This window comes from Lemur catta, chromosome 1, assembly GCF_020740605.2.
Source record: "Lemur catta isolate mLemCat1 chromosome 1, mLemCat1.pri, whole genome shotgun sequence".
Classification (NCBI taxonomy): Eukaryota; Metazoa; Chordata; class Mammalia; order Primates; family Lemuridae; genus Lemur; species Lemur catta.
In genome coordinates, this window is record NC_059128.1 from 107,817,064 (window position 1) to 107,831,654 (window position 14,591).

The 14,591-nt window shown below is 58.0% G+C and overlaps 1 protein-coding gene across 1 annotated transcript in view; it reads right to left on the bottom strand.

Annotated features, from left to right (window-relative positions):
• Positions 1 to 238: 238 nt before the first annotated feature.
• Positions 239 to 14,591, bottom strand: part of AP3D1 (adaptor related protein complex 3 subunit delta 1) — a 38,749-nt gene continuing 24,396 nt past the window's right edge. The window contains exons 14-31 of the mRNA XM_045543851.1: positions 13,482 to 13,713; positions 11,802 to 11,947; positions 11,290 to 11,431; positions 10,443 to 10,514; positions 9,537 to 9,612; positions 9,247 to 9,446; positions 8,791 to 8,864; positions 8,235 to 8,415; positions 7,607 to 7,666; positions 7,152 to 7,259; positions 6,030 to 6,176; positions 5,687 to 5,734; positions 5,150 to 5,336; positions 4,823 to 4,911; positions 4,563 to 4,648; positions 3,277 to 3,398; positions 2,862 to 2,941; positions 239 to 1,499 (exon numbers count right to left, since the gene is read on the bottom strand). Coding sequence (XP_045399807.1) covers positions 1,404 to 1,499; positions 2,862 to 2,941; positions 3,277 to 3,398; positions 4,563 to 4,648; positions 4,823 to 4,911; positions 5,150 to 5,336; positions 5,687 to 5,734; positions 6,030 to 6,176; positions 7,152 to 7,259; positions 7,607 to 7,666; positions 8,235 to 8,415; positions 8,791 to 8,864; positions 9,247 to 9,446; positions 9,537 to 9,612; positions 10,443 to 10,514; positions 11,290 to 11,431; positions 11,802 to 11,947; positions 13,482 to 13,713 — 2,146 coding nt within the window. The 3' untranslated portion in view covers positions 239 to 1,403. The remainder of the gene's footprint in view (positions 1,500 to 2,861; positions 2,942 to 3,276; positions 3,399 to 4,562; positions 4,649 to 4,822; positions 4,912 to 5,149; positions 5,337 to 5,686; positions 5,735 to 6,029; positions 6,177 to 7,151; positions 7,260 to 7,606; positions 7,667 to 8,234; positions 8,416 to 8,790; positions 8,865 to 9,246; positions 9,447 to 9,536; positions 9,613 to 10,442; positions 10,515 to 11,289; positions 11,432 to 11,801; positions 11,948 to 13,481; positions 13,714 to 14,591) is intronic.

Here is a 14,591-nt window from a genome sequence, read left to right on the forward strand (position 1 = left end):
CTGCCTACATAGCTAAGGTGGAAACCAGGCAAACTGACGAAGGCAAGGCTGGTTGCTCTCCTGCCTCTGTCTCCACAGTCCTCAGCAATGCCTGGTCAAGGCCCTGTGGCGCCCTGAGGTCCCAGGAGCCTGGATGGCACACTGGGGACCAAGGTCACCTCAGGGGATGTGAGCCAAGGGAGGCTCAGTCCCTGTAGCACCTGTGACCCCAGCAAGGGCAGGAGACCCCACGTGGAAATGTGTTTTGCAGCTTTATTGGATCATCTTGACACAAAATCATTACAGCAGCGTGATACGTCTCTCTCTTCTTTATATGGGAATGTCGATAGCAAATAAATTCTTATGTAACACATCATACAATTTCAAAATTCTAGAATCACTGCACGGGATTCTGTCATAGATTATTATTCTACATGCTAAAGTGACGGTTTTCATCAAAAGGACAAGTTAAAATGTCATGGAGGACCATCATCTTTGAGGAATGTCCAGTCTCAGCCTCAGCTGCTGCCTAGGGATCAGGCAGGTGAGGTCCCCTGCCCTGGGGCTGCTCTTCCCGAGGTGCCAGCTGGAGGTCAGTCCCCACACAAGTCCTCCACCGTCCAGCCTGGACCCTCCCAGCAGCGATGGGACAACGCAGGGAGGAGCCCTGCAGTGTGCGCGGTGGGGAGCAGAGAGTGCCCAAAGGATCGCACAACGTCACCACTCACCAGCCCAAGCCCAGAGAGACACACTTCTGCGGACAGGGAAGAAAGGAAACAGAAAGGCCCAGCCCTCTCCCCTCAGTGGTGCTGACTGCAGCCCTCCTGAGCACCCACAGCCCCTCCCTGCCTGCAGCCTGGCCCACGGCCCGGGGTCCTACAGACCACGTTCTCACCATGGGTTCTGGGGAGAAAGGCCTCTGAGATAGCTGGCCCGTCCTTCACCCCTGTGCAGAACCGCTGGTCAGGATGTTGGCGGACAGAAGCCGCTGGAGAGGAAGAGGTGGGGGAAGACAGAAGATGGGGCCACATCAGCCCCCCTGCCGTGTACCCCTCACCCTGGTGCCTGCTAAGCCCTGACCCAGATGGTGGGCGCACTCACTCTGCAGCCAGCCCCTGCGACCACAATCAAGGACCTGGCACCCAGCGTGGGGTGGGGTGCGGAGCAGGTGGGGAGCCCCTGCTGGTCTGGGGACTGGAACAGGGCTTCTTGTCAAAGAGTGGGGAGAGTCCAGGTGATGAGGATGGCCAAATAAATCAATGTGACACACAACCTCAATGTCTAAACAGCATACGACGGTGGAGTTAAATTAACGCTTGGGCTTGGGTACAGTACACACGACAGAGGAGTGGCGAGACACGTGGATGTGCGGGTCCACTGGCGCCTGCTCCGAGATGGGTTCCCAGGTGGAGCTCGCAGGCGGCTCAGCACGTGGCCAGCGTGGCCTTCATCTCCTCCAGCACGTTGCTCAGCAGGGTCGAGTCGCTGCACTTCCCATCCACCGACACCGAGTTCTCCCCCTGCACCAGGGAGAGAGACTGGCGTTCACAAAACTGTGCACATATAGCCTTGGGACCTCACGTGTCATGCTTTTAATCCTGCAAAATACTTTCTAGAAGTGGATGGTGGTGATGGCTGCACAACACATGAGTGTACCAAATGCCACCGAACTGTGCACACTTAAAAACAGTGAAGATGGTAACTTTTATGTGTTTTATCATGATAAAAAAATCAGTAAAAATAGCCGAAAACTTCCCAAATGTTAAGAAAGACATAAACACGGATTCAAGAAGTTCGGCAAACTCCAAAAGGATTAATCCCAAAGAAATCCACACTCAGAGTCATCAAAAACTGCTGAAAATTAAAGACAAAGAAAAATTTTAGGCCGGGTGTGGTGGCTCACACCTGTAATTCCTAGCACTCTGGGAGGCCGAGGTGGGTGGATCATTTGAGCTCAAGAGTTCAAGACCAGCCTGAGAAAGAGCGAGACACTGTCTCTACTAAAAACAGAAAGAAATTATATGGACAGCTAAAAATATATACAGAAAAATTAGCCGGGCATGGTGGCACATGCCTGTAGTCCCAGCTACTCAGGAGGCTGAGGCAGGAGGATTGCTTGAGCCCAGGAGTTTGAGGTTGCTGTGAGCTAGGCTGACGCCACGGCACTCTAGCCCGGGCAATAGAGTGAGACTCTGTCTCAAAAAAAAAAAAAGAAAAATTTTACCAACAGCCTGAAACAAACGGTGCATTCCCTGTAGAAAGAACAATTGTTCAGATGACTACGGGTTTCTCACCAGAAACCACGGATGCCAAGAGAAAAGTGGCACAATGTTGTTTAAGTACAGAAAGATCTGTTCAGCGAGAATGCAATATCCAGCAAACATGGCCATGAGGAATGAAGGCAGAGTAACAGCCACATGGACAACTGAAGGCTGCTGGGAGACCTGTTCTAAAAGAATCACTAACAGACGTTCTTTAGACGGGAGGGAAAGAACCAAAACAAAAGTTGGAACACCAGGAATGAAAACAAAACAGAAATGATAAACGTGTGTGCAAATACAATAGACTATTCTTCTCTTCTTTAGTTCTTTAGAGTGTGTCTGAGGGTTGAAAGCCAAACCATCACATGTGGGGTGGAGTTTTTCACGAATGTCAACACAACTGTGTGACAGCCAGGAGAGACAAGGGCAGAGGGTGAATGGCCTGACGAGTGCGAGAATTTTACATCCCCCTTGAAGGGTAAAATATTAATCCAAGTAGACTATGCAAAGCTAAATAGGTACAGTAGAATCTCTGGACACCCACACACACACAAGTACAGAGAGGATCAAAACCACAACACGTTTACAAACAAAAGAGGCCCAGGCGTCACCAGGACTCACCTTCTTCACCAGGAGACAGACGTGGTGGCCCTGGATGGAGCGGCTGTACATGGAGGCGCAGGAGTCCACTCGCTCCACAACTGCAATAGAGCAGGCGGGTGAGGCGTCCTGCCCACCCTGAGCAGGGGCACCTTCCCGGGGCTGCCCTCCCTGACAGCTGCCAGAGGCCTGGCATGGGCAGGAGGTGGCCCTGTGTGGCCTGGGCAGTCGGGGGACAGGAGTCCAGGCAGGAGCTACCAGCCTCTATGGCACAGGCACCCGCCACAGCGGATCCCAGAGGGTGTGAATCTCGGAACAAGGGCTGTAGGACAAGCTCCAAGGAGGAAGGGGCTGCCAGGGCTGGGGCTGGGGCCCGGCCGAGGGAGAACCGTGCGTATAAACGCTATGCCATTCATCAACCTCTTCATTTTCTTACCGGAAAAGTGGTGGTGAAAACAGATCTTTGTCAGAAGGTTCTGGAAGGACATACTAATGCCGTCAACTCTGATTGAGCTCATGCTCAGGTCCCCAGACTCCAGCAACTTGGCAAAGGCATCACTGTGAGAAGGACACGGGACAGGGAGGGGTGACGCCAGCCAGGAGCCAGGCCCCCAGGACACCAAACACCAATGCAGACTGAACCGCGACACAAATGCTGTGGCGGGACCCTCCTTTGTGTGCCTTGGACTTGAGAGGTCGCCATGGTTTTGGAAGGTGTTATTCAGATTGACAGGTCAAAGTCCCAACCCACAGAACCTCAGAATGGGACTTTATTTTAAAACGGGTCTTTTTTTTTTTTTTTTTTTTTGAGATGGGGTCTCACTCTGTCGCCCAGGCTGGAGTGCAGCGATGTCATCACAGCTCACTGCAGCCTCCAACTCCTGGGCTCAAGGGATCCTCCCTCCTGCTGGGACTACAAGGGTGAGGCACTGTCCAGGGCTTGGAAACATGTCTTTAAAGAGGTCATTACAGGCCGGGTGCGGTGGCTCACGCCTGTAATCCTAGCACTCTAGGAGGCCGAGGCGGGCGGATTGCTCGAGGTCAGGAGTTCGAGACCAGCCTGAACAAGAGGGAGATCCTCTCTCTACTAAAAATAGAAACAAATTAACTGGACAACTAAAAATATATATAGAAAATATTAGCCAGGCATGGTGGCGCATGCCTGTAGTCCCAGCTACTCGGGAGGCTGTGGCAGGAGGATCGCTTAAGCCCAGGAGTTTGAGGTTGCTGTGAGCTGGGCTGACGCCACGGCACTCACTCTAGCCTGGGCAACAGAGTGAGACTCTGTCTCAAAAAAAAAAAAAAGAGGTCATTATAAAAAAATAATAACAAATGAGAGGACGTTAAGATTACATTAGGTCATGTGGATGGGTCCTGATCCAGGACTTCTGGGGTCCCTACACGGCAGATGAGGACACAGAGGGGACATACGCAAGGATGCAGGGAGAAGGTGCCCACCCTGCCACACCTGACCTTGGACTTCCAGCCCCCAAGACTGTGAGGGACTACAGTCCTGATGTCTATCTAAGCGTATGGTCTATGGCCTTGGCTGCCCAAGCAGGTGCAGACACGAGGCAGCTGGACCTGTCACACCGAGGACAAGCAGTGAACAGAGCCTTCGTCCTCAACTTTCACAAGTTAGGTCAAAAGACACCACCGAGGTAACCACCTGGAAAGCCTCAGGGCCTGGGTGCAGGTGTGTCTGTGGTGGAGGCGGCGTACCTGTAGCAGGGCGTCGTGGTCAAGTACGAGGAGCAGCTGAAGTGCAGCTTGAAGTCCAGCTTCTCGTGGGTGGCGCCTGCGTCATCCTACAGCGGAGTGGAGGCCACAGCTGAGCGGGTAGCCTCGCCTGGCACACCCAGACACCCCACGGTGGGGGCTACCAGGAGCAGCAGCCAGCTGGGTCCCGGGGCTCCCAGCCTGCAGAGCCGGCTCCCCGATGCCAGCCCGTGCCCCATGTGCAGGTGCGAAGCGGCAGGTACCTTGGCGATGAAGGACAGGGTGCCCTTGAGTTTCTGGGCCATGACGATGCTCTGGACGGTGAACACAAACTGGGCTTCGTTGGAGACACCTGGAGGGGACAAGCAGCAGCAGGGCCTAAGCCTCGGCCCCGGGTGCCCTCGCCTGCTGGGCAGGAGCTCACTCAAGAGCTCCAGGGCTCAGGAGCAAATACAGGGGCTCCTGGTGTCAACCCCCAGCAAACACAGGGGCACCTGGTCCCACTGCCACCCACAGATGGCAGACTCGGCCATCGGGCTTGCCCTCAGGGCGCAGATAGCATGCAAGACCCCAGATGCCTGGGGGCTCACCCGGGGGAAGTTGGAAAGGCACGGGGACGCCATCATGGACAGAGGAGCCCTCCGGCCGGGCCATCCTGGTGTTGAGTGAGTCCAGCACGCTGAGCTCCATGCTCTTGAGGACGCTGCCACTGAGGTTCTCCAGGATGATGGACACGGTGACCTGGCTATCCTGCAGGCTGCCCTGGACGCTGTAGGTCTGCAAGAGCAAGGCTATCATCAGCTGCAGCAGCCTGAAGGCTGGAGCTCCTTTCTCTCCAATGGCCACAGAAACAGCAGGCCTTCCACACGGGCAGAGATGAGCACGGAGGGGCACACTCCCGACCCGAGACCCATGGCCCATCCCTTTGTGAACACACCACAGTCACCCTCCAGTCCCCCGGCCCACAATGGGCCGGTATCCAACACCAACACGGCCAAGTACTGCCTCTCGGATGTGACCCTGGATGCACTGAAGCTCTGGTGGCCCCAGGGGTTCCCACACAATCCTTTGTGTCAACGGAGGTCACCTGCCCCACCCCAAACCCTAGTAATGCCCACGGCACTCACCATTTTAATGTAAGAATTTTTGGCCAGGAGAGAGTAGCTAGACATAGGCTGGGGAGAAGAAAAGACACTTCAGCTTGGGGTGACAAGGACCCACAAGCTCCGTCCCTCGCAGGACTGCAGGAACCCTGAGCGAGGGCACCAGGCTGGGAGCCCCGGCTCATGAGAGCACAGCCTCCAATCCAACACAGGGTTTGACCAAGCCCCAGGCCCCGCCGCCCCCAACAGCATCTCGGCTCCGTCTAGAATCAGCTCAGTTCTTTCCCCAAATGAGGCACGGGCACCGGAGAAGCCCCAGCCCCAGCCGCCCTCTGCGGGAGGGGCTGGGCGCTGAAGTACCCCTCACCGGGAGAGGCCCCTCCTCGAGTGCACCATTCTGCATGGGCTCCCCAGGCGCCTCCTCGCTCCCCAGCAGCTTCTTCCTGGATCTCTTCTTGTCCTTGGGCCGCTCCTCCTTCTCCTTCTTGTGCTTCTTCTTATGCTTGGAAGGTTTCTGGGGCAGGAGAATCTGGGGTCAGTGAATGACAGCCCACAGGGACCCACTGCAGCTCTTAGGAGGCCTGGCAGCACCCGGTGCTCTCTCTGCACGAGGGTGGGGTCACCTATGCCAGGGTGTGACTGAAGGACCGGCTGTGCCCCAGGGCCACGGAGACCCATCTGCAGCAAGGACCTCACTTCCTGGTAGTGACAGGAGCTGCTATGGCTCAGAGAGCAGCCACTGCTCACTGGGGGAGCCACACAGGAGGACAACAAGAACCTCAGACATGATGCACAGGGATATGCCAAGAGAGAAAACACGTCCACACAGAAGCTCATACATGAACGTTCACAGCAGCATGATTCGCAACAGCCAAAAGTGGGAACAGCCCAAGTGTCCATTGATAGGTGAATGGTCCATCCACACATTGGAGTATCACTCGGCTGTGACAAGGGACAAGGCTCTAACACAGGATGCTGCGTGGAGAGACCTTGGGGACATTGTGCTCAGTGAGAGATGCCAGACACAGAAGGACACACAGTGTGAGACTCCATTTATATGAAATATCCAAAACAGGCAGATCTACGGAGATGGGATGTGGATTTGTGGTCTCCAGGGGCTGGGGGAAGGAATGGAGAGGGACTGCTGATGAGGATAGGTGTGTTTTTAGGATGACGGAATGTCTGGAATTAGAGGTAGTGGTTACACAGCTCTGTGAAAATCTTAAAAACACTAAATTGCATATTTAGGAAAACTGAAATCTATGGGTTGTGAATTATATCCCAAAAAACTGTTATGAGAAAATAGAACCATAACCACCACCAAAGACCAATGTGAGATCACAGAGGTGAAGGTGGGCACTTGGCTGCCCTTCTCGCGGGATCCAGGGGCAGCCCCATCACCACGTGGGTGGCACCCGGTGAGCATGGCCAGAGGCTCAGGCCTGTCTGCCCCACCCGGTGTCTGCAGGCCGCCTGCCCCAGGCCTCACCTTCTCCTGGTCTTGGTCCTCATCTTCCCCATCCTGGGCCTCTCTCCTGGGTTCCTCCACCTCATCTTTGGGGGCAGCGTCGGTGTTTGTGTTTGCACTGAGTGTGTCCTGCAGGGAGCCAGGATGGGGGGCTCGCGGCTGCCAGTGAGGGCCCTGCGCCCACCCTCAGCCCTCAGTGAAGGGAAAGGGGCCAGTGCACCCCTGTGAGTCCTGTGCCCTCGCTCCCCGAGAGGCTGAGGTCCCCTATGAGTGGCAGAGAAGTGACAGCCTGCGGGTGCCGAGGCCCGGCAGGATTCCCCTTCCTGTTCGCACCTTGCCCAGCAGAGAACACAAGCCCTCCAGCCCTGCTGGCGGACAGGTGCTGATAGGGAGGCACAAGGCCCGCCAGGGGAGACCTCAGAGCTGGGGACCTGATGTGACCTCTGAAGACAGGTCAGCACCCACCAGGCTCTTACCGTGGACGGGACTGCGGCAGGCGGTGGGGTGGTAGACAGCCAGAAGTCTAAGTCCTCGCCCTGAAACCATAGCAGGACAGCAGGGAGAGCTCAGGACACGGCCAGGCCCAGGGCGGCCCCACCGTCCCTCACTGCTCCCACCAGGACTCCGGGCCAAGTGGGATTTGCAGAACCTTCCAGTCAAGGAGCTGAGGACACGTTAAGTGTCCAGGGCTGACTCTGTCTACACTGCTAAAGCAACGCCCACCAACAGATCGGCACGTGGGTGTGCGCTGTTCCTGCAATCTATAGCCGCAGCAGCCCACACTCCTGTCAGTGCAGAACAGGCCGCATGGATGTACTTCTCTAAAAAACCCAGTTCATTCCCTGTGTGGAATTATGTGGACACTGAGGAAAAGGTTCTGTGGCTGCGCGAGGGTGGCTTCCCCACCTCGCAGGGCTGACCGGTGCTATGGAGGACTCATTCGCTCAGGGATGATCTGGTCCTCAGGGGGCCCCTAAACTCGAGCTCACGGACAGCCCCCTGCCCGGGCTTGGAGTCACTGTGTCCCGTGTACTCGCTGTTGTTCCTGACGCCCAGCTCCAGGGCACGGACAGGGACAGGGACCGGCCTGGGTGCCGACCTCACCCTTCTCTCCTTCTCCTTCTTCTTCTCTTTGTCTCTCTCCTTTTCTTTGTGCTTCTTCTCTTTTTTTTTGGGTTTCTTGCTCTTTTTTTCTACCACGGGAACATCTTCCTTTTCGGGAGACTTGGCGTTCTCAGCGTTCCTGTGTTTCTGGACTGGCAGCTTCTCGCTGTCAGCCAGGGGCCTTGCGAGGGGAGGGGCTGGAGGTCAGGAGGGAGCGAGGCCCACGCCTGCCACCCAGCTCCACAGCCGGGTCTACCCCAGCCACTGGGGTCCCTGCCGAAGTCTCCATGGATGCACCCTAATGGCCACGCCCTCCCCAGTGTCCCAGGACCTCAGACCTCGGAACCCACGCTGGGTCAGGGGCAGTCTTGGTCAGAAAACGGCTGCCAAGTAGTGCTGCCAGCCACTGCCCGGGGAGAGCGCAGCCCACATGTCCCTGCCTGGTCACCCCACCCAAGCCTGGCGCCCAGCCCAGAGGGGGAGCCCCTTGGTCTGTGCCTGGCCGCATGGCAGCCCCCTACCCCCACACCAGACGCCCACCAGCACCCTTCCTTACTTATCCAGATCGATGTCCAGGGCCCTGTAGGGGTCGTTGGGGTCTTTATCGTCCTCGTCGCTGGGCAGAGCATTCTGAGAGGACAGAGGGGAACTCAGTGTCCGTGGAGCCTGCCCCGTGGCCTGGTGAGGTCCCCTATCCCTGACACAGTGGGACTGCCGCAGACAACCAGGGCTGTGGGCAGTGACACGGCCCGGACAGGGAGGATGCCGCTCATCATCCTCACGTGCCAAGGGCTGCTGGGCCCCAGAAACATAGCAGATGTGCTTCTGCCCTGGGAGCTGCAAGGAGGGGCTGCTGCCCTCTTGGGGCGGGATGTGGAGCGTGTCCCCTCGCGGCTAGCGAGACCCTCCCCAGGATCCTGGCCAGGACAGGCTTGACCACAGGGGGATACAGAAAACACGCATCTCCCAGGGCCAGCCCCCGAGGCCACCATGGCAAAACCCCCCAGCTGACCTCAGGCATCTCCTCGGTGACAATGTCCACCTGCTGGGCAGGGGCGATGTCCTCATCGCTCTCTGTAGGCAGAGAGCCGTGGCGGCGCTTGCCCTTCTTCTCCTTGTCCCTGCGCTTCTTCCTGCGCTTGTCCTTCTCCAGCCTCTGCCGGTGCCTCCGCTCCTCCTCCAGCCGCACATACTGGTCCGACAGGGGCAGCCCTGTGGGTGTCAGCGGGCTCAGCGCAGGGCCCTGGACCCCCGGCGGGGAAGGCAGCAGCCCTGGGAGCCGTGGGGCTGGTGGACACTTGCCTGGGACCTTCAGCGGGACAGAGAGGTCGATCTGCACCACGGGGATGTGCTCCACGCCGGGCGAGTCCTGGTAGCGCTACAAAGGCAATTGCAAAGCCTTACTGGCTGCCGGGTAGAGTATGCCTCCCAGGAACACAAGCCTGGGGCCAGAATGTGTCAACGCCCCCAGGGGCGCCAGGTGCCAGGGCCCTGGGTTGTGAGAGCCCCTGTGGGCACAGCTCGGCCCCTGCTGCACATTTTCTCAACAATGGGGGCGAATTTTGTGGTTAGAGGAAGACAGTACAGGTCTGTGGCACCGGGAGCAGCACAGTTTTCCTCAGTTTTTTCCCTCAGAATCTTTTTGGTTCAGATTAGAAAAGCAACACAGCCTCCCAGCCAGAGTGGAGCAACACGTCACGCCGGCCAGGATGACACAGTCAGACACTTGGACAACACCCAGTGCCACCAAGGGCGTGAAGAAAAGAGCCATGTGACCCCCAACTCCACTTCTAGGATCTGCCCGAGAAGCACCAAGGACGACCTGGGGGCCTAAAGGACCAAGCAGGATGTGCTCCATGGGGGCTGAGCAGAGGGTGCAGATGCAGAATGCGCTGAAATACCAGAGACATCGAGGGACATGCCCATGTGTGCTGCCTTCCTGCCGAGAGGCATTGACTCCTCCCCCTCTTAGCGTGGAAGCCTGTGTTCCCGCTGCAGCTCTCCCCATCCCTCCCTTCCCCCTCTGCACCGACTGAGCACCACATGCTACTGTGCTCAGCGGCCGCCTCCGCCACGTGGATCTGCCCTACGACCTGGCACTCCCTGGAGACAGGCCCCCGAGTGCTGCTGGTGGCTGGGGACACTCAGCCCTGGGCACCTGCTAAGCAACCATCGTCCCTCGGTCATGTGCTCTGGAATCCGCCTCACCTTCTGCGGGGATGGAGAACTTTTGATGTAGAACGGGTTGTTGGCCTGCTCCTGCTTCCGGGCCTCTCGACGCTGCAGGGACAGGACTCGCAGTGAACACGGGTGAGCTGGGACAGGGATGCCCAGGGACTGGGCCCTGCCAATGGCTCCCCAGCCCGGGGAGGGGGAGGCTAGATCTCTTATTTTCACTGTCAGCCTTTTACTAACAAGAAACTGAGGCCCGTGGCTGGAAAGAGCACGTGTTGTAAAAAAGGCATTGCTCAGGGTCCAGGAGGCAGGGACACCCGTCTCCACTGCAGGGATTGGGGCTTAGAGAGGTCGGCTGCCCTGAGTGGGGTCTCGCTGCCCGAAGGCTCACCAGCAGGCACAGGAGCACAGCACTCGGCACCACCCTGGGCATCCGCCACTGTGGGGCCAGAACAGGAGGCAGAGTTCGAGGGAGGGCTGCCCTCTTCCCATGCATGACAGCAAGGCGAGGGGGGGGCTTGATGACTTCAAAAAGTGAGAGGCTGACGCCAAAGCAGAGATGTGGGCAGGTGGCACCTCCAGTGGGACTCAGGGGCTGCCCTGTCTCTCCCCTTTTTTGGGCCATGCAGACACCGTACATGTTTACTGCGTGCCATGGCAGCAGCACCCCAGAGGGCCGGGCCCAGCCGAGCATCCACAGGTCTGTGGGGAGGTGAGGCTAACGGGTTCTCCTAGGGAGGCTCCAGGATTCGGAGAATCTGCTCCCCATGGCAACAAGACCCAACCTGATGTCAGGTGTCTGCTCAGGGCACAGGGAGCCTGCCTGGGAGACCTGGGGATGGAGAAGGACAGAAGGAGGCTGCGCCCCCCTGGCTCTTACCCGGGCCAGCTCTTCCTCGTCCACCTCAGGCAGCCGGTGCTTGGCCTGCCGCTGCTCCTCCTCGTGGAACATGGCCTTGGGCTTCTCGTCTTCAGACTCACTATCTGAGAGCGGCTCGTTGATCCAGGCGTCCAGGTCCAGGCTGTGCCAGACAGGGAGGTCATACAGTGCCCCGCCTCCCCGGCCAGCTGAGTTCTGCACTGAGACGACCATGGGCGCCCACCCTGAGCAGAGTCACTGTGTACGGCCCTGCCCCTTCAGACACGAGGTCATGGCAGGGCCCACACTGCCTCAGAGGCTCATGGCAAGGGCTGAGACAGACTCACTCCCCAGGCGCAGCACCAGGCCCATGTACGGCCCGCAGGAACTGGCCGGAGCCCAGGTCAGTCCACACAAGGGGGTCGCCAGCCTGATGGGCACCCCTCACCCCCAACACCCTCCTGGCCAGAGGTGGGTCCTGGCTGCAGTCAGCCTATGGTCCCTCCCGGCACTGGGGACATCAGCAGGCTCACCCTTCGGGGACTGGAACCTTCTTCTGGGCCTTGGGAGCCACTGGGTTCAGCTCCCCAGCAAAGAGGGCACTCACTTCCTCTGCCACGGGCACACCCTTGGCCTGCAGCTTCTGCACATGCTTGACCAGCTGCAAGATGCAGGATGCCTGGGGGACATAGGCGGGTCACAGACAGCAGAGATGGCCACTTGGCCACCCTCGGGGACAGCAATGCTCAGCCACCCCAGCTGGAGCCACATCAGCCATGGCCCAGCCCGAGAGCCACTGTCTTGGTCTCCATCAGGACAGCAAGGGTGTAACAGAGGGAACTTCGTGCCTCATGTGAAGACAGCTCCCCCACCGAGTGTGTACCCCAAGAAACCCGTAGCGTCACCCCCCCATAGGGGCTGCCTCGGAGCTCTAGGCCTCGGTGCTGGCTCCATCAGAGGGCAGAGACCATAGGCCAAGGCCACAGCCGGCCCTGCCAATGCCAGCATGTGCAGGGTCCAGGTCCACAGCCCACATGCACCTCCTCAGCCAGTGTCACACACCAGACTCTATCACAGGGAAACCAGGGACGTGGTGGACGACACTGGGACTGGTGTGTGGCCTAGTCCATGGAGAAGCCACATCACCCACAGGGCACTAGGCCCACAAGTGTGGAAATAAGGGACACTCTTGGGCCCCCCCAGGGGAAGTTTCTGGCCCCAGCTGGCCCTGAGAAGTGAACGGGTGACCTGAGAGAACTGTGGCCTCCAAGCAGCTGGAGCCACAGGAGTTCTGGTCCCTGCGGACACTTGGACGGCAGCTTACTAACATATGTTTTCAGAGGCTTTTCAGAAACCCCCACTGCATGGAAAACGCAGATACGAGAGGAACAGATGATTGAACTCTGAGCACCATCCTGTGGTCTAAATCCCCCAGCTACTCAAGGGCCCGCAGAGGGCTAAGACGGATGCTGCAGACTCACAACTGGGAGGAGGGTGGGGGAGGGATAAAAAATTACCTGGTGAGTATAAGAATATGTGTAAAAAGACTTAAGGAAGAAAAAAAAAACCCAAAAAGTCCTAGGAAAAAAAATGAAATTCCCTGATGGTCCTGTCATACTCACTTAACATTCTTTTCCACTAATCTGAAAATCTCTCACCTACCTGTGCCCGCCCCAACTTTAGGATACACCTTTTGGGCCAGGTCTGCCTGAAATGTCCCCACCCCTGTAAAGCGTGGCTGTGACACATCAGAGAGTCTGGGGCTTGAGTGTTAGTGGTCCCTTCTCCTTGCATGGTACCCTGCGATAAAACACCTTTCTCCTGCCGCAGCCCTGGACGTCAGTGTCCGGCTGTCTGGGCTGGTGGCAGAGCCACAGCCATGTGGCCCCGGAAGCCCAGGCTACCACCCAGTTGTGTGGCCACCTGCTGTGCACCACATGGGCCAGCAGGGTCCCCGCCCACCCAGCACCCCACAGAAACCTGCTGCCACCTAAGGCCGCTCTCACAGGCCGATGAACCCCCAGTCCCGGGGTGGGGTGGGACCGTGACAGGGGATTGGGGAAGGTACGAAAGCACCATACAAACTGGCCACCACTGGGCAGAAAGAGCTGGTAGCTCATTGAGGCCTCTCCCCAGGTTCAGACACTGTCATTGGCCCCGACGGAAGCCGCAGCTGGTCCAACACAGGGCCCAGCGTGCACACCTGGCCTTACCCGCTCCTGCACCTCCAGGTCCGCGCTCTGCACAAACTGGGGCAGCCGGTCCACCATGAGCTGGGTGACTGCCTGGGCCGCCTCTGTCTCCGCCGCCTGCTCCTTCTGCTGCAGGATGGATGCGTACAGCTTGACGACATTCTGCACGTACACAGCCTGGATGTGGCCAGGCAGCGTGGTGACTTTGGGCCGCAGCATGGCCTCCAGTGTGTGCTGGGGCTCCTGCAGGTGCCTGGGGATAGGAGGCTGGGGTGAGGCCTCCGCAGACATCCACCCTGGCGGCTCCTCACGAGGTGAAGAGCGGAGGCCTGGGCTTGTCACACAGGGGGTGACTCTGGGGGTCCCTCATTCCCTGACCGGGCAGAGAGATGGGATTTGAAGGTATCAGGGACTATAATGGCTGTAACAGGGACATGGCGAAGACATAAGTATCACAAGAGCGACTAGATGGATCAAAGGCAGAGAACCGCAGGAGGAAGGCCCTGCCAGCACCAGGGGCTGGCTTTAGAGAGATGGAAGGGAGAAGAGAAGGAGGAAACTTGGGGAAAAGACCGAGCAGTCTGAGACCAGGGCTCTGTGGTGTGCTCAACACTTGAGCTGCTGTTTTTGTGATCAAAAAAATGTTTATGGTAAACTCTTTTCCCAGTGAGAGGATGACAGAACTGCTCATCTTCAGAACACAGGCCGGTCTTCACTGAACTACAGCACATCCAGGGTAGAGCAGAGGCTCAGACGCTGGCGGGGGGCAATGACAGGATGGAGGGGCAGCTGCCCTGCAGCGCCTGCTGGGCCAGGCCTGGGCTGTAGGGCAGGGGCAGGGGACAGCAGCAAATCTTAGCCTTTCCAGGAGAAATCAGGAATCCAGATTTCTGTGTGACAGCCCCTGAGCTGAGGTTTTAGCAATACACCCCACTTTCAAGGGGCTCAGGGACCAAGTCTACTCAGCAATGGCTGCCACTATCCTCTTGGGGCCGGTGTGCCCCTGGACCAGGGAGTCCCTACAGTCTACCTAGAGCCTGGCACTGAGACCCTTGGAACCCCAGAAGGGCCTGGCACCAGGCAGGCCTGACATGGGGGCAGGTCTCACTGTTGCCCACCTCCCAGGTGTCT